Raw genomic sequence first — 24,273 nt, forward strand, 5'->3', positions numbered from 1 at the left:
CTCCATGCTCTGGGCATCAGCTTGGGGGTGGGTGAGATAAGCATTTTCCAGCCTTGACACTTCCTGTGGTTCTGGGTCTCTGCAGTAGCCTGTGCTTTAGGGAAAACGCTTTGATGTTACCATGGGTCCGGGCCAAGTATAACTAAAAAGTTAAATCTGATAAACAAAAATATAACATCATGCATTGAAAAGTCAAACAACCAGAAGCTGGGAGTTAGCAGCTATTTAATAAGTTTCCATGTTCTGTGCATAGCAGCCCGAGGTGCCATCAGCTCATGAGGATGAAACTTCCCCTCCCCCGCCCTTGCGTTCAACAGCAAAAATGCAGAGCCATTTCTTCTCTTTTCAAAGGAAAGGAGCTATTCCTTGCAGAAAGTCAAGGATACACTCCAAGAGTAACTGAGGATTAAAGTTTCATTACAAAAAAAAATTTAAGGAAAAGTCAAGTGATCTAAATCTCTTGATTAAGAAAAAGCCAGAAGAGCAAGGGGCCCAGACAATAAAGCAGGCCCATGTGGCTGGTTCCAGGGCTTTCCTGGAATCTCCTCCCCTGTTTTCTTAAACTCCACAAAAGCTAAGAGCTCCATCAAGAGAAAATCAGACCTTCTGTCCATTTTCTACTCTTATTCAAACATTCAATGCCCTTGCCTCAAGTACACAGGCTCTCCAAAGGATGAGGATGCATAGGTTTTAGTGCTTTCAAAAAAACCAGGTATGCTTAGACTTCGGGGTCTTCTCTGTCCCTTCTGGAGGCCACAAGCGCTCCTTCACCAAGTCGCAAATCCTCTCTGCTTTGGGCCATCCCCACAAACACCCACGCCCAAGCCACTCCTCCCAGCCCAGTGTCACCAGCTGCTCTCTGCCTCAGTCCTTGGGATCTTGGGAAACAGAAACTGAAGCCAAGCGTGGTGAGAAAAGCAGATTAACCACATGAGCAAGGAAATCACAAGGTCTAACCCTCTTTGGAATGGACATGGACATTAGAAATGGCCATTTCTGGGAATCACCCCTTGTCTGGATGCCCCGCTCTTATTCCCGTAGTGGGCAGTGGACAGAAGTGGTGAGAGGTCAGTTGCCAGGGAGGGGAGCATGTCAAGGCAGCACTCAGAGGATGAGCTTTGCACTGAAAATGAAGGAAACTCTGGAAGCACAAATCTCCATATACACACCCTCCCGCATCACCATCAGAAACGAAAGGCAGACCTTCCCCCATTTCTGCCACCTTCCCCCCGCCACCCCATTCTGGGGCAGAAGGGGCCTGGTACTACTCCTTTCCCTTCACAGAGGTGATCTAGTGACTCCCTGAGCCCAATTTTCTCCCCTGCTCAGACTTGGTGGAATCTAGACCAAGGAAGTGCCCAGGATGAAGCCCCTGAAAGGCCCTTTAAGCCCAGGAGGAGAGACCAGGGGGCCACCACACTAAAAAAGATCTGGTTCCTCCCAGGTTTCCCAGGGACCAGTGAGTCTCGTGGGGGCACATTCTGAAAGGCATCAGGAGGGCACTGCCAGGGAGAACGACTCAAAGGTTTCTGTACGTATTGAGATCAAATATGTATTCTTGGGGCAAGATATCTTTCACCCAATTGGGTCTTTCTTTTAAATCCTTTTTTTAAAAAAATCCCAAATAACGTAAGGTGAGAGAAATAAGTGTTCTTCCTGTAAAACAAGTGAAAGAAAGTCGTCCACTAAAACCCCTCTCTCCATCTCATCACATCCAGGGAGGACACCCTCGCATCTGAGGGGACTCTGAACCGACTTCCCTGGGGGCACTTCTTGGGGATTGTCAGTGCAGGAATAGCAGGGGAGAGAGTCCCAGGTGGCTCAGCAGTAAAGCATCACCCTGCCAATGCAGGAGACGTGGGTTCAATCCCCAGTTGGGAAGATCCCCTGGAGAAGGAGATGGCAACTCACTCCAGTGTTCTTGCCTGGAGAACCCCATGGACAGAGGAGCCTGGCAGGCTACAGTCCATGAGGTCACAGAGAGTCAGACATGACTTGGTGACTAAACAACAGCAACACCAGGGGTCCCCACAGAGCCCACTGCCCCTGTCCAGGCCATCGGGGCAGATGTCCTGTGAGCAGAGGTCTGAGTTTTCATTCTGGATCCCTACCTAAGAGGCCTGTGTTAACTGCCCCATACTAAGGTCTGTCCCAGATTCTTAGAGAACAGAAGCTGTGAGGAGATGTTCCTACAAACACTTCCAGGAGGCTCGTTTATGTCACCTTCCTTCTTTTTTCTCTGGACTGTCAGTAAGGTAGGATCAGTTAGAACGGCATGGGCCATGATTTTATTCTTCAGGAAAAACCGAGGCAAGGGAGCAGAAAGTATATGAGCATTGACATTCCCTATTGGGGCTTCTCTTGTGGCTCAGATGGTAAAGAATCTGCCTTTAATGCCAGAGACCCCAGTTGGAACCCTGGGTTTGGAAGATCTCCTGGAGAAGGGAATGGCAACCCACTCTGGGTTTCTTGCTTAGAGAATTCCATGGATAGACCATGGGCTCTCGAAGAGTCGGGCACAACTGAGTGACTAACATACACAGCCCTCAGTTTGGATCCTGGACTAGCTGTATGAGAAGTTACTCAACGTCTCACGGCCTTAATTTCTGTATCAGTATAATAATGTTGCTGTAAGCAATGAATGAAATACATATATGATGTTCCATCTAACCAGTGCTCATCAACACAGGTTCCCCTTTCCTCCTCTTTTCTACCTTTGCCCCCACCCTCACCCCCACCGTGGGTGGCCCAGACGGGCTCTGATCTTTTGACAAAGTCAGAGGAGAAAGGCAAAGAGTTGAATCTGATCCTGTGAAAATCAGAGGGAAAGTCACCTCCACGGCCAGAATGATCTGAGCCACCCACACAAGCCAGTGACTCTTGATCTTTAATTCTTATAGGAATCACCTGGGAGCTTGCTTAAATTCAGATTCCTGGACTCACCTCCAGAACTTTTGATTCAGTGGTTCTGGGTGGAGCCCAACATCTGCATATTTAACAATCCCCTCATCCCCCGCTCCTCAGGGATCGTGATGTAGATGGTGGTCCGTGGTCCACACTTGGAGAACCACTGAAACAATCGGGGAAACAAAGAAGGGTACAGGCATTGACTTGGTTACAGGAGAAAACGTTTACCATGACATTGAATCATGCCCACCAAAAGAGAGAAGAAGCCTTACAGGAATCACCCCAATACAATAAAATTACAAACCACCAATAATAAAAACCTGGGGGGATTAGCCTCAGTCTTTCCATCCTGATCGCTACAAGGTTGAGGGATGCTCTGGGAACATACAATCTCTAGGATCAAGTGAGGGGACTCCCAGAGCCCCAGCCCCACTCCCTCTGCTGCCCCCTCAGTGCTGATGGGCCATGAACAGTCCGTTGTCCACGGGCAAAGAAAGCACAAGGGTATATCCATGCCCTGCCACCTGCTACCTGGGCCCCTGCCCAGAGGGCCTGGCACATGGTCAGTTCTTAGTAAATGTCTACTAACCTGAAATTAGGGAAGAAAATGACTAAACAGTTTATATCAAAAAGTCTTTACATCTTTTCTTGGACCACAGGGAGGGGGGAGAATCAATGGAGGTGGCAAGAATGCCAAACCCAGGGTTGACACTCAGACAGTAAACCATAACTCCAGTGAGAAGGAATCTGGAGAGTTAGTTCTGGCTCCCCAGCAAGGGACAATCACTAAACTGACATTTGGGCCTGAGACAGAAAAGCTTTCCCTGTGCCCCAATTTCTACCCGGGCCCCTCAGACACCATTTGTCCAGAGTCCTAACCCCCACTACGCAAACCTCACAGATCTCGCACTGGAACAGAATCCCCCTACCGAGGGGGAGCAAAGAGCACCGTTGCTGATGGCCAGGCCACCCAGGCCACGAGGGACGGTGGAACCAAGGTCCCCGCAGATCACGCCACCCTGGGAACGGCTCACACCTGTAAGGAGATACCAACTCAGAATTCTCTCCATCTCAGACACGGCATGACCCAGAATTTTTCTAGAACCAATGATTAACTCTCTTTAAACACTGAGGGACTAGTGACATGAGTCCTTTTAAACTACAGGAAAATCTAAACCCATTGCCATCTTCCCGAAGGAGTATGGTTAGTAAATTGGACACCGAACTCTACTTGACTACATTGCAATGTTGAAATCTTTAGGCAAAAACTGGTTGAGCACAGAGTCATCTAGAAATAATGCTGCTGGAAAGGTGAGGGGAATGGATGGCACCTGGGCTAGAGGCGGCATACACGTCGAATCTTTAAAGATGAAGACTTAAGAGATGTTTTCAGTAATCCCATGGTTGGTTGGTTGGTTTTCTCATAAAACATTGGACCACCTGAGGAGTATTCTGTGTGGCTGAAAGACTTGGATGATTTTTAAAGAACCAATTAGCAGGTCCGAATCTGCCACAGGCGTAGGCTTCAGCTTTGTGGATGCTCCAGATGGGTCCATGTTTGGGTGGTGGTCAGCTGTCTGGGGCTATCCATGTCTCTCAGCTCCTATCTCCCTCTCACTCAGTGTACAATGGACAGAGGCTCAGTCCCCCATCACAAGCAACCTATGAAGCAATCCATGAAGACCATAGATACCCAAAGAAGCATGCCCACCCATACCCTCAAACTCACAGATGTTGATGGAGCCCACACCTTCACACAACCTGCAGGGGAGAGGAGAGGAGGCAGTTAGAACCTGGTTGCTCTGCTCTTGTGGCATGCCTGCTCTCCATCCTGAAGGCAGGGAGGAGAGATGAGGGGCGGGGCCTTCTGCAGAGGCATCCGTGCTAGCACTGTTCCCTGGGTTCCCGAAAGGACAGGGGGAGGTTACTTTGCAGGATCCAAAAGGCCACTTTATTCCCTGCTTGCTTCTAGGCTATGGAAACTTGGGATACTGAAAAGTAGGGGTGGGGTGACCCTTCTTGTCCCTCTGCTAAAATTCCAGCAAAGCCAAAAAATAGGTGATGGGAGCAGCTACTGCCTAACTGGACACCTCTGGGTGGGAAAAAGCTTGCCTAGCATCCGGATGGACCCACTTTCATCTCACACTCTTAAAAGCTACCCCAGACACGCACCTGACTTGACAAACTCAGAGAGAGGCTGGAGGGTATGTAGTTAAGAGCCTGGACCCTAGAAACGGCTGAACCAGTTACTAGCTGGATGACCTTGGGCAAGTCACCTCCCCTTTCCAAGCCTGTTTCCTCAGCTCTAACAAGACTGCTATAAGTTCTGTGTGTAAAGTGTCTGCAGACAGAGCCTGGCACACAGTAAACCTGATGTAAAGGTTTTCAGCACCCTTTGCTGAACACTATAAACAACTCGTTATGATGAGTCATTATACCAGGACCTTGCATGCTTCATAAACACCTGTACTTTCTGTTCTGTGTCTCCCTCACTTTGTTTAAACTCCCAACTTCGAAACTTTTTCTCCAGGAATGTTCTACTCTGATTCATTCTGCCTGACTCCTCGTCTTCTCAGGGGATATATGCTTCCAGCTCACCTTCCTGCTACATGAACCTGGCTTTGCTACAGTCTCAAAATTGTGCCCTTCCAGAAGATTCTAGCCAGTGCCCATCAGCAGCTATCTCCAAGTTGAGTAATTAGGCCTGACTTTATTTTCTTATTTTCTGTGCTTTCTACAATAAATGAGCATATAATCTAATTACATATGGTATATGTAAGAGGAAAGTGAAAGTGCTAGTCAGTCAGTCATCTCTGACTCTTTGCAACCCCATGAACTGTACCTCACCAGGCCCCTCTGTCCTGGGAATTCTCCAGGCAAGAATACTGGAATGGGTTGCCATTCCCTTCTCCAGAGGATCTTTCCAACCCAGGGATTGAACCCGGGCCTCTCACGTTGCAGGTGGATTCTTTACCATCTGAGCTATCAAGGCAGCCCCATATGTAACGAAAGAAAGTCTATCAAAAGGGCAGTGGCCACCATATGCAAATACACTAAACAACCTTTTAAAAGCTCACGTGTAGGGAACAGTGCATCATTTATTATGACTGAGTTATCAACACGCTAATGATGGTTGATGGTTACCATAATGAAAGTAAGTTTCACATTGCACGTTGAGTGCTAGCAAGTGGGCTAGGGACTGCAGGAGGTGATAGCACATTTGGCTTCACCCAAAGGCCTGAGAAATGGACAGGAAATTTACCAGCTTTGGTCAGGCATGGCCAGATGCCTTGGGTGCCACTCTTGTCAGATTTCTAACACTAACAGTGTTAATATGGAGTCTCTCTGTGGGTGCAGCCCTGTCGGGCCACCCCACCATAGAGTTATTCTAATTCTGATAATAAGTTCTTCCTGCACAAACTTACTATGTTCCATTACCTGTTGAATCTTTGCAATAGCCTGAAGCAGTGGATTTTATGATTATCTGTTTTACAGGTTAGGACATTACTTTGAAGCTAGTGCGTGTAGTGCTGGGATCCAAACCCGGGTGAACTGGCTCACAGCCTATCGTAATCTCTACACTCTATTCCCCAGTCTGGCCTGCTCCCCACGATGGGACCCCGCTCAGAGGCAATGGTGGCCATCTCAAGGCTAGAGACCCTTGTACCACCCAAGAAGTAAACCTGCATTGCTCCCTCCCATGCTGACATCCCCTGGCCCCAATTCTTGGCTCAAACTGTCAGCACTGCCTGAGGTGACCTATCCTTTTCCCGCCCCCCTCGGCTCCTCTGCCTCCTCCCCTGAGAAGCCTGTGACAGTCTTCCTGGGACACTAAGCCCGATCACCTAGAGGACGGGTGGATCCATGCCTGCGCTTGTCTTCTCTGCTGGGCAAGGACACAGTGCTGCTTCTGTCTGTTCGCTGTTCTAAACACCAGACTGCCTGGACTAAGAGAATTCCTTGCATTCTGTGAATCCCAAATTGAATGGAATGGCCTTTAACAAAGCTTCTGAATGATTCCAGCTTTCACAACCCACTGATATATGACTTGGAGAAGGGAATGGCAACCCACTCCAGTATTCTTGCCTGGAGAATCCCAGGGACAGAGGAGCCTGGTGGGCTGCCATCTATGGGGTCACACAGAGTCGGACACGACTGAAGCGACTTAGCAGCAGCAGCAGCAGCAGAGATATGACTGCAAAAACATGCTTTCAGCCAACAGGGTAAAGTAGTTGCCTGGGAATGAGCTGTAGGTGCACTGGAGGGGCAGCACAGGAAGGGAGGGAGATCACTGGAGTGCTAGCCAGGAGGCTGGTGTAGTTCTAGCTTAGCCATTAACTAGCTGCAATCTGATGCTGAAGCTGAAGCTCCAATACTTTGGTCACTTGATGCAAAGAGCCGAGTCATTAGAGAAAACCCTGATGCTGGGAAAGATTGAAGGCAGAGGAGAGGGGATGATGGAGGATGAGACGGTTGGATGACGTCACCGACTCAATGGACATGAGTTTGAGCAAACTCCAGGAGATGGTAAAGGACAGGGAAGCCTGGTGTACTGCAGTCCATGGGGTCACAAAGAGTCAGACATGACTGAGAAACTCAACAACAACAAACTGTGGTCTTGGACAAGCCATTCTCCTCTCTGAGCTTCAGTTTCCCTATCTGGGAATAGGGCAATGGCTGGCCTCTCTAGGTCTCTAGAGACTTGGCCAGTTTGAACGCTCTCTGCCTGGAGGTGAGTCAGTGAGACACTCTTCTAGCCCGACGTGGGGATATGAAGTGGCCCTGGGCCTGTCCTCACCGGCTCTCCTCGCCCTCCAGCAGTTTGCGATAAGTGGCAATCTCCACATCCAGGCCCAGCTTGGAGTTCATCACCTCCTGGTACTCCTTGAGCAGGCAGGCCATGTCCTGCTTGGCCTTCTGCAGGGCCTCCTCCAGCCCCGCCAGCTTGCACTTGGCATCGTTCTGGGCCGCCTCGCCCTGCTGCTCCGCCTCGGCCAGGGCAGCCTCCAGTTTGCCGCGCTGAGGGAGGAAAGGAGAAAAGGGGCTAAGACGAGTGCAGGCTGTGGGGACTCTGGGTCTCTGTGGGGACTAAGGTCTCCCGTGGCCTTGGTCATTCCTAGTTTACCTCCATTCAAAATGGTCAATTTTTAAATTAACTAGGCAGGGAAATCACAGCCATTTGGAGCTTTCTCCCTTCATTTTTTAAAACTAACTTGTAAGACTCAAGTCCATGGTGAGCTGTTGGGGGAAGGAAATGTTAGCACTAGAATCAGACTAATGCTAATATTAGATAATTATCTCACATTTTTATACTGCTGTTAGTTCACAAGTCACTTTCACAGATGGTATCTAATTTGACCTTGAAGTTACTCCTGAGCTTGTCAGAACAGGTGTGGTTATTTCCATTATTCAGATGAAGACATTGAACCTCAGTCGGAGAGGCTGTGACTTGCTCTGAGCTACCCGATTAGTGAGGGCCAAGCCCAGATTTTCCGGAGAATGCAATGGCAACCCACTCCAGTACTCTTGCCTAGAAAATCCCATGGACGGAGGAACCTGGTGGGCTGCAGTCCATGGGGTCGCTACGAGTGGGACACGACTGAGCGACTTCTCTTTCACTTTTCACTTTCATGCATTGGAGAAGGAAATGGCAACCCACTCCAGTGTTCTTGCCTGGAGAATCCCAGGAATGGCGGAGCCTGGTGGGCTGCCGTCTTTGGGGTTGCACAGAGTTGGACACAACTGAAGCAGCAGCCCAGATTTTCAGAGGCTGCTGTGTGGGAATCTCATTCTTTGGTTCCCTGAGATCAGCATGCTGGAAGAAGCTCCCATTCCAGTGCTTTTGTCCACTAACTATAGCACCTTCCTTTTGTCCAACTTCAGAAGGTATAAGAAACTTCTACAACTCAACAGCAGAAAACAAAATTAGCCCAATTTTTCAAATGGGCTAAGGACATAAAGAGACACCTCTCCAGACAAGACTAATAAATAACTAATAGATACATGAAAAAGACATTCAACATCACCCATCATCAAGGAAATGCAAACCACTCCATAGTGAGAATCACCTCACACCTGTCAGTTTGGCTATTATCAGAAAAGCAAGACAAGTGTTAATGAGGATGCGGAGAAATCGAACCTCTGGTACACTTTAGGTGGGAATGCAAAATAGTGTAGCTGCTCTGGAAAACAGTTTAAAGGTTTCTCAAAAACTTTAAAAACTAGGATTATCATATGATCCAGCAATTGCGCTTCTGGGTATTTTATCCCGAAGAATCTAAAGCAGGATCTCAAAGAGATATTAGCTCTCCCATGTTTGTATTATTCACAATAGCCAAGAATGAAAACAGTGTAATGTCCATCAACAGGTGAATGGATAAAGAAATCGCGGTATATACATACAATGTGATATTTTTGAGCCTTTTAAAAGAAGGAAATTCTCCAGTGTGTGACAATGTGGATGAACCCTGAGGACATTATGCTAAGCATAATGAGCCCCGAAGAATTGATACTTTTGAACTGTGGTGTTGGAGAAGACTCTTGAGAGTCCCTTGGACTGCAAGAAGATCCAACCAGTCCATCCTAAAGGAGATCAGTCCTGGGTGTTCATTGGAAGGACTGATGTTGAGGCTGAAACTCCAATACTTGGGCCACCTGATGCGAAGAACTGACTCATTTGCAAAGACCCTGATGCTGGGAAAGATTGAGGGCAGGAGGAGAAGGGGACAATAGAGGATGAGATGGCTGGATGGCATCACTGACTCGATGGACATGAGTTTGGGTGGACTCTGGGAGTTGGTGATGGACAGGGAGGCCTGGTGTGCTACGGTTCATGGGGTCACAAAGAGTCGGATGCAACTGAGCGACTGAACTGAACTGAATAAGCCAGACACAGAAAGACAAACACTGCACAATTCAGCTTATATGACGTATCTAAAATAGTCAAAATCATAGAATTAGAGTGGAGTGGGGATTTCCCTGGTGATCTAGGGGTTAAGAATCCGCCTTATAATGCAAGGGGAGCAAGTTCAGTTCCTCGTCAGGGAATTAAGATCCCAGCTGTCTCGAGCAACTAAGCCTGCAAAACACACTAGAGAGTCCATGCAGCGCAAGTAAAGACCCTGAATGAGGCAACGGAGATTCCACATGTGGCAGCTAAGGCCTGAAGCAGTCAAATAAATACAAATTAAAAAAAAGAAAAGAAAAGAAAGAGTGGAGTGATGGTTGCCAGGGGCTAGGAGGAGGAGGAAATAGGGAGTTACAAATCAGCGGGCATAGAAGGCAATCACACCCCACTCCAGTACTCTTGCCTGGAAAATCCCACGGACGGAGGAGCCTGGAAGGCTACAGTCCATGGGGTCGCTGAGGGTCGGACGCGACTGAACGACTTCACTTTCCCTTTTCACTTTCACGCATTGGAGAGGGAAATGGCACCCCACTCCAGTGTTCTTGCCTGGAGAACCCCAGGGACGGGGAAGCCTGGTGGGCGGCCGTCTATGGGGTCGCACAGAGTCGGACACGACGGAAGCGCCTTAGCAGCAGCAGGGCACAAAGCAGGACAAATAAGCTCTAGAGATCCATTACAAAACATTGTCCCTAGAATCAACAATAATGTGTTATACACTTTAAAATCTTGTGAAGAGGATATATGTCATGTTAAGTGTTCTTGTTGTTAGTCACTCAGCCATGTCCAATTATTGCGACTGTAGCTCACCAGGCTCCTCTGTCCATGGAACTCTCCAGGCAGGAATACTGGAGCGGCTGGCCATTCCCTTCCCCAGGGGATTTTCCCCACCCAGGAGTCAAGATAGGGTCTCCCGCATTTCAGGTGATTCTTTACCATCTGAGCCTTCAGGAAACCTATAAGTTTTTATTCTAACCACATTAAAATAAATTTTTTTAAAAGCATATCAGAATGCAAGTGAGGAAAACTGCTAACTTTCTCTAACTTCACTTCTGGAAAGTAAATCATTCTCATATTCCATTATTTGGCTACTAATAGTGACAAATTACTTCTGATACCTCTTACACAGTGGCTGAGAACAGCTAAAGTGAGGGGAAAGGACAGAATTTAAACCAGGTATATGTGGAAACTCAGTATTATGATAGAGGTGATATCACAAATCAGTGAGTAAAGAAATGCATTACATAACATGTTCTTACTATATGTAGAGAAGTTTTATTAAAAACCTACTCCTTGTATATACCAAAAATAAAGGCCAGATGGATTAAAGACCTAAATCTGAGAGGTAAAAGTATAACATCAGTAGAAGACAAAATTGAAACAGCAGATCGCTATGACCTCAGACCTTTGCAAGTCTTAACTGTTAAAGCAAAAGTGATGGGTTTGGCTACATTCAGTTTAAAGATTTCTATTCAGTGAAGGAAATCAGAGCAAAACAGACAAGTGACAGGTTGAGAGAAGATTAACTGCAAGGTGTATAAATATAAAGGGTTAACGCCTACACAGAATGGGCAAGGAAATACTGGAAATCACGGAGAAAAAAAAAGAATCACAAGAAGAAAATGGGCAGATGATCTGAACAGGCAGCTCTCAGAAAGGAAAATGCAAATGAGTAGTAAGTGAATGAAGAGACAGTCATTCTAGTTAACGACAGAAATGAAAATTATAGTAACAGTTAGATGCCATTTACACGTTATTAGATCCACAAGAGTTCCAAAGTCTGGTAACAGCAAATGCTGAAACAGAAGTCCTCGTTTGCCCATGCTGGGAGCATACTCTAGCCCAGAGCTCCGAGGGCACTTATGGAAAGTAAATTAGTGAATATCTTACAACTCAACAATTCCACTTCTTGCTTTATATCTTCAAAACATCCCTCATGTGGTTACACATGGAAACCCGTAGAGATATGTATTAAATGTTCATGATACAACTGATTGTAACAGCAAAGTCTTGGAGGCAAACTAAGCAAGCATCCATCATAAGGGAATGGATAGGAAACCATGGTTTATACATAGGACAGAAATAATGAAACAGACAATATAGAGTCAGACATGACTGAAACGACTTAGCAGCAGCAGCAGCAGCATGGATTTCAAAGACTTCCAACTGGCAAGGGGCAGAATTTGAATGAGCTTTATGGTATAATAACATTTTGTAAACTTAAAACACTAAGAGGTTTAAACGAATCTAATATACATACGAAATAGATCGATGAAAGAGAGACCATAAAGAACTATTTTAAATGCATGAGAGTGAGTGCTGGGATGAAGGGGAATGGAACTGAAGATGAAGGATGGACAGTTTTAAATGAGAGGAATGCACAGAGGGTGGTAGTGCTCCATTTGAACAGAGTGGTGTGTCACTAGTTCAGGCCTGTGCACCCCAAGTCCAACAAGAGAAGCGGGGAGAGAGAGAAAGCAGGAGACAAGCACAGCACTGGACTGTTGTCTGAGGTGTGTTTCGAGGAGAGGAGCTGTGAAGGGATACCGAGGGCAATGAGAACAGAATTCGGAGGGGGGAGACCAAGCATCCTCTCTTTGGATGTCTTGTGCACTCTTGGTCATTCAGATGCAGGTTGTTAAAACACAAGCCTCTTCAAAAGGGAACACTCCTACACTGTTGGTGGGAATATAAATTGGTGCAGCCATTATGGAAAACAGTATGCAAAGTGAAAGTTGCTCAGTTGTGTCCAACTCTTTGCAACCCATGGACTAAACAGTCCATGGAATTCTCCTGGCCAGAGTACTGGAGTGGGTAGCCATTCCCTTCTCCAGGGGGATCTTCCCAACCCAGAGATCAAACCCAGGTCCCCTGCATTGCAGGCAGATTCTTTACCAGCTGAGCCATCAGGGAAGCCCAAAATAGTATGCAGATTCCTTTAAAAAACTAAACATAGAGTTACCATACGATCCAGCAATCCCAGTCCTGGGTATATATCTGGAGAAAACCCTAATCTGAAAAGATACATGCACCCCAGTGTTCATTGCAGCACTGTTTACAATTGCCGAGACGTGGAAGCAACCTCAATGTCCATCGACAGATGAGTGGATAAAGATGTGGCACACAGAGAGAGAGAGAGAGAGAGAGAAGAATAGTACTCAGCCATAAAAAAGAGTAAAATAAAACCTGTAGCAACATGAATGGACTTAGAGGCTATGTACTGAGTGAAGTCAGTCAGACAAAAACAAATACCATATGATATCCCTTACATGTGGAATCTAAGATACGGCACAAGTGAACTTATCTACAAAAGAGTCACAGACATAGAGAACAAACTATGGTCACCACAAAAGGAAGGGGATGGGGAAGGGGATAAATTAGGAGTTTGGGATTAGCAGATATAAATAACTATATACAAAATAGATAAACACCAAGGTCCTACCATATAGTGCAGGAAACTCAATATTCTTTAATAAATCATAATGGAAATGAAATATATATGCTTGTGCATGTGAGCTAAATTGCTTCAGTTCAACTCTTTTGCGACCCTATGGACTATAGCCTGTCAGGCTCCTCTGTCCATGGGATTCTCCAGGCAAGGATACTGGAGTGGGTTTCCATGCCCTCCTCCAGGGGATCTTAACAACCCAGGGATCAAGCCCATATCCCTTATGTCTCCTGCTTTGGCAGGTGAGTTCTTACCACTAGCGCCACCTGGAAAGCCTATATATATGCTTATGCCCCTCCAAAGTTAGCAGCAGCGGGAGGAAAGCAGAGAGCAGACCCCAGCAGCAGCCCACCGACCTGCTGCTTGGCATTCTCCACCTCGGCTGTCAGCCTCTGGATCACGCGGTTCAGCTCATTGATCTCCTCCTTGGTTCTGCGGAGGTTCTCACCCTGCTGTGTTACCATGACCTTTATCTCCTGGCACTGCAGGTTGGAAGACAGGAGGAAAGGACCAATGACTGCAAGGTGGCTGCAGGTACTGAGATGTTGTCACGCAGAGTCAACCCACATTTCTTCTTGGATTATCCCACCTCCTGCCCTGCTCTGCATGGACCTCCACCATAGCCCCTCTGAGTGCATGGATGCATTTTCCAGGGAAGGTGCAGCTCCAGTGGTCCTCTCTGCCCAGTGGGGCAGTCTGCCCTCCAGCTCACCTTGGTTTGGTACCAGGACTCAACCTCTGCCCGGCTGCGGCTGGCGATGCCATCATACTGAGCCTTGATCTCAGCCACAACCGAGTCCATGTTGAACTCCCGGCTGTTGTCCATCTTTACCACCACCGAGGTGTCAGAGATTTGCGACTGAAGAAGATAGATTTCCTATAGGAGAAAACAACCAGTGCCCTCATCTCCAAAGCCCTCTCCAATTCTCCTCTCCGCAGGTAATTCAAAACACAAACCCCAACTCTGAAATTTTAGAAAATTAATTAGAAAACTTCCGACAAGTCAGGAAATTTTTAAGTGCTGCTTTAAGAATAAAAGGCTAGAATTTGTATCATAATATCAAGGCAGTGAGTAAGGTGGAATTTCATTAATGCCTGGATCAAAGAGGTAGATTTCTGTGGATAGAGTCAAATTGGGTCACTCCACTTGGGTCCTCAACTACCCAGATCAGCTGTGACTGAACAAACCTAATCCACCAGATAACAAATAGGTTCAGAGTCCTGAATTTTCTAACTGGGCTTTCACACTATTTGAATTAATAAAATATGATTATTATATTCATATACCTAAACTTACAGTGTCAAATCTCCATGTTATGCTGTGTAGATAGGCAATGAATCACAGTCTTTCAAATTATTTTTTGCTTCTTATCTTTTTTAATTGCAGAATAGTTCATATATAATGTTATTATCACTTCATATGTATAGCAAACTGATTCAGTTATACATACACATATATCTTTTTTCAGATTTTTTTTTCTTATAGGTTATTACAAAATGTTGACTTTAGTTCCCTGCGCTCTATGGTAGGTCTTTGTTGGTTATCTATTTTAGATATAGTAGTGTATATCTGTTCACTCCAAAAAGGAAGGGCATTACTCATTTCTATTTTGAAAGATCTGAGCAAGAGAAAAATCTCTTGTCATAAAAGGAAAGGATGTTGAGGCCCTAGAAGAATAAGGAATGCGTAACTTTTCCTAGAACCGAGGAACCGCGACAGAAAACCTAGAAAACCCTCCTCCACCCTCTGCTTCCCTTGCCCTTCTGGAGATGGGAAGAGGTTCACCTCATCGTACAGGGACTGCAGGAAGCTCAGCTCCTCCCGCAGGGCCTCCACGTTGGCCTCCAGGTCAGCCTTGCGCAGATAGGCACAGTCAGTGTCCTGGTGGAGACGCACAGGAGGGTGGGACAGGAGAGTGGGCCAGGGGAGCCTTCAGCCTCTGCGGAGGCCCAGAGGCCATCTCCCAGCCCACCCCTTGCCCATCACATAAACATCAGTGGGACCCCCTGGGATAGAAGTGGGAAGGAATCGGACTCCTAGAGACTTCTTTCCACTTCCTCCGGAACTAGGGATCCCGCAGAAGCAGGTAGCCTAAGATGGCAACCCAACGTGCCAGGCTGCAGCTGCCAAGCCAAACCGGTCCATAGAGCATGGCCGTGTGGTGAGCACAGAGCCAGGGGTGGTCCAGGCACCACTCAACACCCGAGCAGCTGGCTCTCCATCTGAAAACCAAGGCCACACCTGTCCTGGCAGATTTTCTACCAGCCCTCTCTCCATTCCATGATTACTAACAAATGAGGTGTATATGGTAAGCACAGTATTTATGAAGAGCATTAGCATACACTGCAACTCACCAATTTGAAATCAAAGAGAAATCATTAATAGTTTTCTCCCCCGGTTTTTCCACCATCTCCACTTGCACTGAATAAGATCCACAGCTCCCATAGTCACTAGCAAGCTGAGAACTAATACCTCCCAATCTGGGAAGCAAAGGCCATAGAAGAGTGAAACTGATTTGAAAGCAATCATTTCAGCTTTCGGGAAGTTTACAAAAAGCCAAACAGCAGCATGATGAGGTCTCTTTTTAAGAAGCTTCCATCAGCACAGGCTGGGTTCCTGCACGGCACCAAGATGACTTTGGCAGCCTGACCCACCGACAAGCCTCCATTTGCCAAGGAGCCTGGTCTGACCACCACAACTGGACTGACTCGAAATTAGCAAAATGCCCATTCTCCGAGCATGCAGCATCCAATATTTAATTCCTCTCCACGCGCAACGAGTCACTCACCTTCTTCAGCACCACAAACTCATTCTCGGCCGTAGTCTTGAGAGCCACCTCTTCTTCATACCTGAGGAGAGACAGCACAGTTGGAGAGGCCCCACCCAAGGGGTAAGGGCCTCAGGCTACCCAGCCGTGTCCTAGGTTATCAAAACTCCCTGGTCCTGCCCTGGACTTTCTGTGTGTCTTAGGAGAAGTGTCTTGGCCTCTCTATACTTCTGTTTCTCAGCCACAAAGAACCCACCAAAGGACACCGGATATGGAGTCCAGATACCTGATTTCTGGTCCAAGTTTGGGCTGAAGTCGCTGCAAAACCTCAGGCAAGTCACCAAATCTCTCTGCATCTTGGGTTAAATTGCCGGGTGTGTGATCAGGTACTCAGTAATTATTTGTTCATTTCAAATGAATGAAAGATGCTCCAGGGGGGCCTTTCAACTCTAAAACTGTAAAAAATGTAGCGACCCAGGAAGCCATTCTCTCCCCCCTCCCCCAACATCCAAGACCTTGAAATCAGAGAAGCCACCTATGGTGCCCAGATTGCTGGGAGCTTTTCCACAGCCTTCCTCTGCCAGCTTGGTCTAGTCTCTCTCTCTTGCCTGTGAGGTTTATCACTGGAGCAGTCCTGCCCCAACCTGACAAGGAGCACCAGAGTTCCCAGAACATGGTTTTCACAACTTTTTAATGACAGGGTAATTAGGACTGCTATAAACTCTGAGCCCTATAATTACCAGCCCTCACACCCCCAGAGGAGAGACAGACCCTGACACCTGCAAACACAATTGTGTCTGCATTTGCATCCCCCCAGGCAAAGTTTAAAAAACGCAATGCTGGATCCATCTGGATGGTAGAGCCTGATCTTCCAAGACCAGAATTTCAACTACTTCCCAGTGAAATTACCAGCACTGATTATGTCAAAATCACCCATCACTCTGTCCATATCTACCAAGTAAAGAAGAGCAAGTTAACAGTGACCCAGTAAGTTTAAACAAGGTAATGGCCAGACTAAATAAATCGAATTAAAACAAAAGATGTACATGGACCTTGAATTGTGGAGCCTGGCAGAACAAGAGCCTGATAACTTATCTGCTGAGTAAATAGAAGAATGATCCAAGTTCATCAGATACTTGGATGGTATCTGCCAAGTCATTGTCAAGGTAACTCCCCAGAGACTTCTCCTTTCCTCCACCCTGGCGCTGACTGCTCCCAAGTGTCTGTTCTCCATCCTCCTGCTTCCTTTGTTCCTCACTCTCCATCTGTCTTGGGCTTCCCTGGTGGCTCAGATGGTAAGGAATCTGTCTGCAGCACAGAAGGCCAGGGTTCAATCCCTGGGTCAGGAAGATCCCCTGGAGAAAGGAATGGCTACGCAGTCCAGGATTCTTGCTTGAAGAATTCCATGGACAGAGAATCCTGGCAGGCTTCAGCCCAGGGGTCACACAGAACTGGACACGACTGAGTGACTAACCCTTTCACTGTCACTTTCTCCACCTCTGGGTCAGTCTGTGCTCTGGATGTGTGCCCACCTCTCCCAGGCTGGGAGCTCTTCTTCCCTGCAAAGCTTTCCCCCTTTCCCAGAATGGGGCTGCAAGTGTTGAGAGCTGAGACAAGACAGAGCAGACTAATAAAGCAGAACCATCTTGGTAAGTAGGCTGGGATGACCCCAATCTTCAGCCACCTCCATCTCCGGGAAGGTTGTATGAACTCAGTCAAGACCCACTGCACACCTATAACCACTCCCAGCCTGGCCACACTCACTTCTTCTTGTAGCCCTCCAGAACTTCCTCCACGTGGTTGAGCTCTGAGGCCAGCCTCCCACTGTCAGCCTCCACGCATTCGGCCTCCCGCCTCAGTGTCTCAATATAGCCGTTGAACAGGGGCTCCAGGTTGCTCTCACAGCACTGGCGGTTCTGGTAGAACTGTAGCTTGGTCTCCAGCAGCTTGTTCTGCTGCTCCAGGAAGCGTACCTGCCATCCAGAGCGATAGAAAGAGACTCAGGAGGAGCCCCAGGAGAGGACTGGTCCCCTAGAGCTCCCTCTGCCCTTGGGGATGATCCCTGACCCGCAGCAGCCCATGACCTTCCCCCAGAGGCCAAAGGATCTGGCCAAGTCAGAAAATGCAAGACACAATTGTTTCCCCAAAAAACTTCCCTTCACTCCATCCCTCCTTCCAGAAAGAATACACAATTTATTTGTGACATTTATTCTGCACAGAATGAAATAACTTCTAATCCTGCAAAAATATCCCAGACCTCATGTGGCAAGACAAAAATGGCCTCTCAAAGATGTTTATGTCTCAATCCTCAGAACCTGTAAATAGGTCACATTACGTGCAAGAGGACCTTGCAGGTGGAGTTAAGGTTGTGAAACTGAAGATCAAGAGATTAGCCTGAATTATCCAGGTGGCCCCAAGATAGCCACACAGGCCTTTTAAACTAGAAGGCAGAAGAGTAACAGATACCCTCAAAAGAAGGAAGCAGAGAAGAGATTTGAACCATGAGAAGCTCTGGACCACTATCATCGAGAATGATGATAGTGATCGAGATCAGGCCTTGAGTCAAGGAATATGGCGGCCCCTAGACACTGAGACCAACCTCTGGCAGTCAGCCAGCAAGGAACAGGGACTCCAGTCCTCCAGTCACAGACCTCAATTCTGTACAACGTCTGCATGGCCTGAAAGTAAGTTTTCCCAGGACCTCCAGAGGAAGTAGAACCCTGCTGACCCCTTGGTTTTGGCCTCATTAGGTAATAGGTTCGTGTTCTTTTAAGCTGCTAAGTTTGTGGGCAGTTTTATGGCAGTGATTGAAAATTGCACCCACCATGACTCTCCTTCACTCTGACCCCAAGGCAAGGGGTCCAGAGGGACTGGACCAGGAATTTGAAGATTTCTCATTGCCTAACTCTGCCACTCACCATGTCATTGTGCCCCATTTTCTCTGAGCCTCAATTTATTTTTTTATTTTTATGTATTTATTTATGGCTGCCTTCAGTCTTTGCTGCCGCTCGAGGACTTTCTGTAGCTGTGGTGAGCAGAGGCTCCTTTCTAACTGCGGTGTGTGGGTTTCTCCTTGTGGTGGCTTCTCTTGTTGCAAAGCGTGGGCTCCACAGTCTGAGTTCAGTAGTTAACGGCACATGGGCTTAGTTGTGCCGAGGCATGTGAAATTTTCCTGGACCAGGGATCGAACCTCTGTCCCCAGGACTGGCAGGCGGGTTTTTAACCACTGGATCACCAGGGAAGTCCTCTGAGCCTCATTTTAAACTGAGGCAGTGAGAACACATCAGCAATGGCATACTGGCAGCCCCCAGGTGCGATCTGGCCCAGAGGCATGTTTTATTTGGCCTTCACACTGTTTTATAAAAATTCGATTCATCGCCAGCATCTAATAAGAGAGTGATTTGGGTCAAGAATCTGGCTTTCCCTCACCTTAACAAGACTGAAACTTGGATGATGCTGGGTATGAGCTGGACTTCAACCTCGCCCAACCCCTGGTGGGTGGCCTTGAGCAAGGAGTGACCTGCATGATCCAATGTCACCTTTATTTTGCCGATGTGAGGGAAGAATGGTTTGGACAGCCAACAGCATGTGAAGAATGGGTGTCCAGGGAGGTGGGAGGGGGGTTCAAGATTGGGAACTCATGTACACCCGTGGCTGATTCATGTCAAGGTATGGCAAAACCAATACAGTGTTGTAAAGCAAAATAAAGTAAAAAAAAAGAAAAAGGGGGGGGAGGGTGTCCCGCACTTTTGCTTATTGGCATGCCTATTCCTGATGAGAGCATTTGTCTAAGAACAAAGTTTCCACCCCTCCCGCCCCCATCCCCTTGGAATGCACCTTACTACAAACTCCAAGGTGCAGATGTGCACAGGAATCACCCTGGAAAGGGAGGCTTTCCCCCAATGGACATGGGTGGCTGTCCTTCCCAGAGCCATCAGACTCACAGAGAGAGCTTCACTGGAACACGGGAAACCAGAGCTATATACCCAGCCAGAGGGCCGGCTTGGAGACGGCAACATCAGAACAGCACCATGCTGCATCCCCCAAACCGGCCCCCATCGATCTCCTGTTCCTCACCTCACTGTCTTTAATCCGTGTATGTTTTGAGTAGGGGCCTGCAGTCCTAGAAATTCCCAGCCTTCCCACAAGGTGCCCACCAGACAGGAGCAGGACAGGAGCTTCTGGCCTCTCTCTCTGTCATAGCTCCCCTGTCCACGAGGGAGATGGCAGCATCTCCTCTAGGAGAGGGTGAGACACCAGCCTCAGTAGAGAGGCCCACCCCACCCAACCCCCTTGATGGCTGAGATCCAGAATATGGGGCCGCAGACACACAGTCAGCTCCTGCTGGGCAAGGTGAGCAGCAGCAATAAACCTTCCTTTTCTGACTGGTGGTTTCATATCCATGATTACACTGGAGTCTCACGGCAACATTTGAAAACTGAGACCCTGATTCAGTCATGTTCTCAGGGCCATGTGCTAATTCGGAACAGGGCAGTCCCCAGGTATTTGAACCCAGTCTGTCACCAGGTTCCAAGTACCTTTCCCTTCCTAAGCAGCAGCCCACAACCCAGACACCCACCTTGTCGATGAAGGCAGCGAACCTGTTGTTGAGACACTTGATCTGCTCCTTCTCCTCTTGCTTCACGCACTGCTCCTTGGGGTCGATCTCCAGGTTGAGGGGCGTGAGGAGACTCTTGTTGACCGACACGGTGGTAATACAGGGTGGGGTAGGCCCGCAGAGGCCCCCTACCCGGTAGCCAAAGCTGCCCCCTCCTCTGAGGGGCCACGCATAACTCACTGCGATCCGCGGGGACCCCACCGCACACAGGCTCTGGCTGCCAAAGCCCCCGAGACGCCGGTAGCCGGGGCCCCTGGGGCTGCCCCCGTGGAAGGCCAGGCTGTTGGCAAAGCCACGCACCCCAGGCTTGGGCACAACGGCTGAGCAGGAGCTGAAGTCCCTGACCCTGGAGCTGGAGCTGTTGCGGTAGGAGTGGCTCGCCATGCCTCTGCTCGCCAGGCCAGAGCCAGGACGGGGAGGTGGGGAGAATCCAAGGATGCCAGGACCCGCTAGCTCTCCTGCCTTTTATCAGGCGGACAGCAGGCCTCCAGACAATGTAATAGTCAGGGGAAAGTCATTAACATCATTTATGAGCATGGGAATCTCCCGCTAGGCAGGCTGAGAGGAAAGCTGAAACTTGCCTCCCTTAATAGATGTATCAAGGAGACCCTACATCACAGTAAACCTGCCCCTGCCTTTTCAGCCCGACAGGCCCAGACACATCCATGAAGCCCCTAATTCCCCTGCAGCCCTGGGATCAGACCTGACATCATGATCCCACATGGGGCGAGTGGAGGCCTGTACCAGTGTATTCTTGAGACTCAAAGGGTGCCATGTCCCACTAAGGTCCCTGGGCCTGTCCTTCCCAGCAGAGCACGTGATGCCTGGAGCATCCTTCCGGGTGAGCGTGGGTGAGGGATCATCCTCGAGCGTTTCCCTGGCATGGATGAAAGTGAAAGTCTCTCAGTCAGGTCCGAATCTTTGTGACCCCATGGACTATACAGTCCATGGAATCCTCCAGGCCAGAATACTGGAGTGGGTAGCCATTCCTTTCTCCAGATCTTCCCAACCTAGCAAGATCGAACTCAGGTCTCCTGCATTGCAGGTGGATTCTTTACCAGCTAAGCCACCAGGGAAGCCCGGCATGGATGAAGGTGCTGGCCTCTCTTCTTACATGCTGCTGGCTGACCAGCCACTAATCCCTTCCATTGGCACAGGAAGACAACTGCGGGGTCATGCAGGTCATCCAGTGCACATCCGGTCTTATAGTAGAGTTACTGAAGCTACCAGTGGCCTCTCGATTCAGAAACATGCCTTACCCACTTTTATAGCCCTCATGGCAACCAGCACATACTAGCTCCTCAGGAAGCACTGCTTGAATAGCACAGACACAAGAGGGAAGGGCCAATGTGTGGAGAGCTCCTCCATCTAGTCCACAGACACTGGCTGACCCTCCACTGTGTGCCTCGCCTGGGAGGCAGCCTGGAGGAAGTGCCTTCATTCTTGGGGGTGAGTGCTGATGTCCCACCCGAGCAGGACCCTGGTCTAGATGCTGTGGGAAATGAGAGTAGACAGAGTTTGCCTTGAGGAACCTCATTCCCATGGGAAGACCAGACAGAGGCAGGAAAGACCGATGGCAAGAGAGGGAAAGATGACCAATCAGGCAAAGGGGGTGCTCCTGGTGTTCTGAGGAGGACCATTTACTTATGGTAGGCTGGGGTCGGGTGGGGGATCACAAAGGAGGTGGGAGCCAAGGCAGGTCCTGGAAGACAATAAGATTTGGCAGAGAGAACAGAGGCAGGGGTGCCAGGCAGAGGCACTGGGCAAGCCAGACACCCAGAGAAATTGCCCAGTACTTGAGGCCCCTCGACAAACCAAGGCCCTCAACCCTGGCCTCCCGCCCCCACCTCATAAGATGCCACCTCCCAGAAGAACAGTGGGGAAATGGACCCAGTGGGGAAGTGCCTGCCTCTTGGATCAAGTGCCAACGGCGGCCCTGACTGCTATGATGCCAAAGCCCTCAGCTCGCCAGGGTCTTGAGTAAAACACTCATTACAAGAATCTCTATGCACAAAGCCAAGAACAAGGGCTAACCTTCCAGAACGCCCTCTGCAGGAAGCAGGCTTGGGGAAGGGGCATAGAAGAAACAGGACAAGGAGAATAAGCGGGGAGTCCTCTGTGCTCTCTTTCTCTCCCTCTCTCCCTCCCTCTCTCTCTCTCTCACACACACACACACACACACACACACACACACACACACACACACACGCCCCGCCGCCCACAGCAGGAAGTAGAGTCCTACTCTTTGTGGGGAGCACAGGGATCTATCCAGAGGAAGCAGTTCGTGCCCCAGGAGCAAAGGTGCAGAGTCCCCAGGTGAACCCAGTCAGTGATGGGATAAGGAGACCCTGCAAGCTGAATTCCTACAGAAACAACCGACTCCAGTCTTTTGCTCTTGTGGTCACAAGACTGCCTCCCCATCCCCTCTTGCTGGCACAGTTCCCACACCAACCCTGACTGGTGGGAGGAGACTTGCCTGGGCCAGAAGGCCAGGCTGCTTCTCCACGTGGACTCGCTGATTAAGGGAAACAAAATAGAAACTGCAATACAACACGGATGCTCTGGAAGGGTCTCATGCTGGTCTCTGTATGTTTCTCACATTCACCAAGAATTTATTGAGCACCAGTGCCAGTCACCATTCTTTGAACTTGGGTTACACCCGTGAATAAAGCACACAACAACGTGTATTTTTTTAAAGTTTCCATTCCGTGGAAAGAGATTGACAATAAACTTGGTGGCTCAGCTGGTAAAGAATCTGCCTATAATGTGGGAGACCCAGGCTGAATCCTTGGGTCGGAAAGATCCCCCGGAGAAGGGAATAGCAACCCACTTCAGTATTCTTACCTGAAGAATTCCATGAACAGAGGAGCCTGGTGGGGCACAGTTCATAGGGTTGCAGAGTCGGACACGACTGAATAACTACCCTAGATGATGATAAGTCTTATGGAAAGAATAAACAGAACAAGACAAGAGGAATCAGGAGAGTAGGGAGAAAGATAGAGCTGTTCGTAGCAGGGTGGTCTGAGTGGGCTGCACTGAGAAGGTGACTTTGAGCCAGGGTTTTGAGGAGGTAAGGGGATGAGCCACGAGGGCAGAGAAAGAGCCAGGACAGCTGCTCAAGGTGCAAACAGGCCCGGCTGGTTCCCTCCAGGAACAAGGAGGCCAGTGTGGTTTGAGGGGCAGGAGCAAGTTCTGAGTGTGGGCAAGTCTAGTAGACACAGGGAGCGGAGGGTTCCACTCCAATCATGGAGCCGGTAGGCTCCCACTGAGGGCAGTGTGGGGCCGGGGGGCTTGATGGCATGAGTTGAAGTGTTAGATGACCTCCATGACATGTCAGCAGCCTGGAAAACAGACTGCAGGGGGAGGCAACAGAGGAAGCAGGGGGAAGGGTCAGTGGGAACCCCGGGAGACAGCAGAGCCTTGTGCCAGGGAGGAAGCCCCAGAGGGTGTGCAAGTGGCCAGCTTTCGGTGGAATCTGAAGAAAGAGCCAACCACATTTCTTGACAGATTGGATTCAGGATGTGAGAGAAAGGGAAGAGTCAAGGATGTCTCCATGTTTTCGGGTGGGGTAAACCTGTCCCTGGTCTTCCCCTGTGGCTAAGCAGTAAAGAAACCGCCCACAGTGTAG

At 48.7% G+C, this 24,273-nt stretch overlaps 1 protein-coding gene across 1 annotated transcript; it reads right to left on the reverse strand.

The window, feature by feature from the left end:
* Positions 1-3,791: 3,791 nt before the first annotated feature.
* LOC128049040 (keratin, type II cuticular Hb5-like) lies at positions 3,792-21,029 on the reverse strand. Its single transcript, XM_052641549.1, has 9 exons — positions 20,607-21,029; positions 17,792-18,000; positions 16,049-16,109; positions 15,046-15,141; positions 13,972-14,136; positions 13,616-13,741; positions 7,706-7,926; positions 4,637-4,668; positions 3,792-3,943 (listed from the first exon to the last, which is right to left on the reverse strand). The coding sequence occupies exons 1-9, from the start codon at positions 21,027-21,029 to the stop codon at positions 3,792-3,794; spliced, it is 1,485 nt and encodes a 494-aa protein (XP_052497509.1).
* Between the last annotated feature and the right edge of the window lie 3,244 nt (positions 21,030-24,273).

Source organism: Budorcas taxicolor, chromosome 5 (genome assembly GCF_023091745.1).
Source record: "Budorcas taxicolor isolate Tak-1 chromosome 5, Takin1.1, whole genome shotgun sequence".
Classification (NCBI taxonomy): Eukaryota; Metazoa; Chordata; class Mammalia; order Artiodactyla; family Bovidae; genus Budorcas; species Budorcas taxicolor.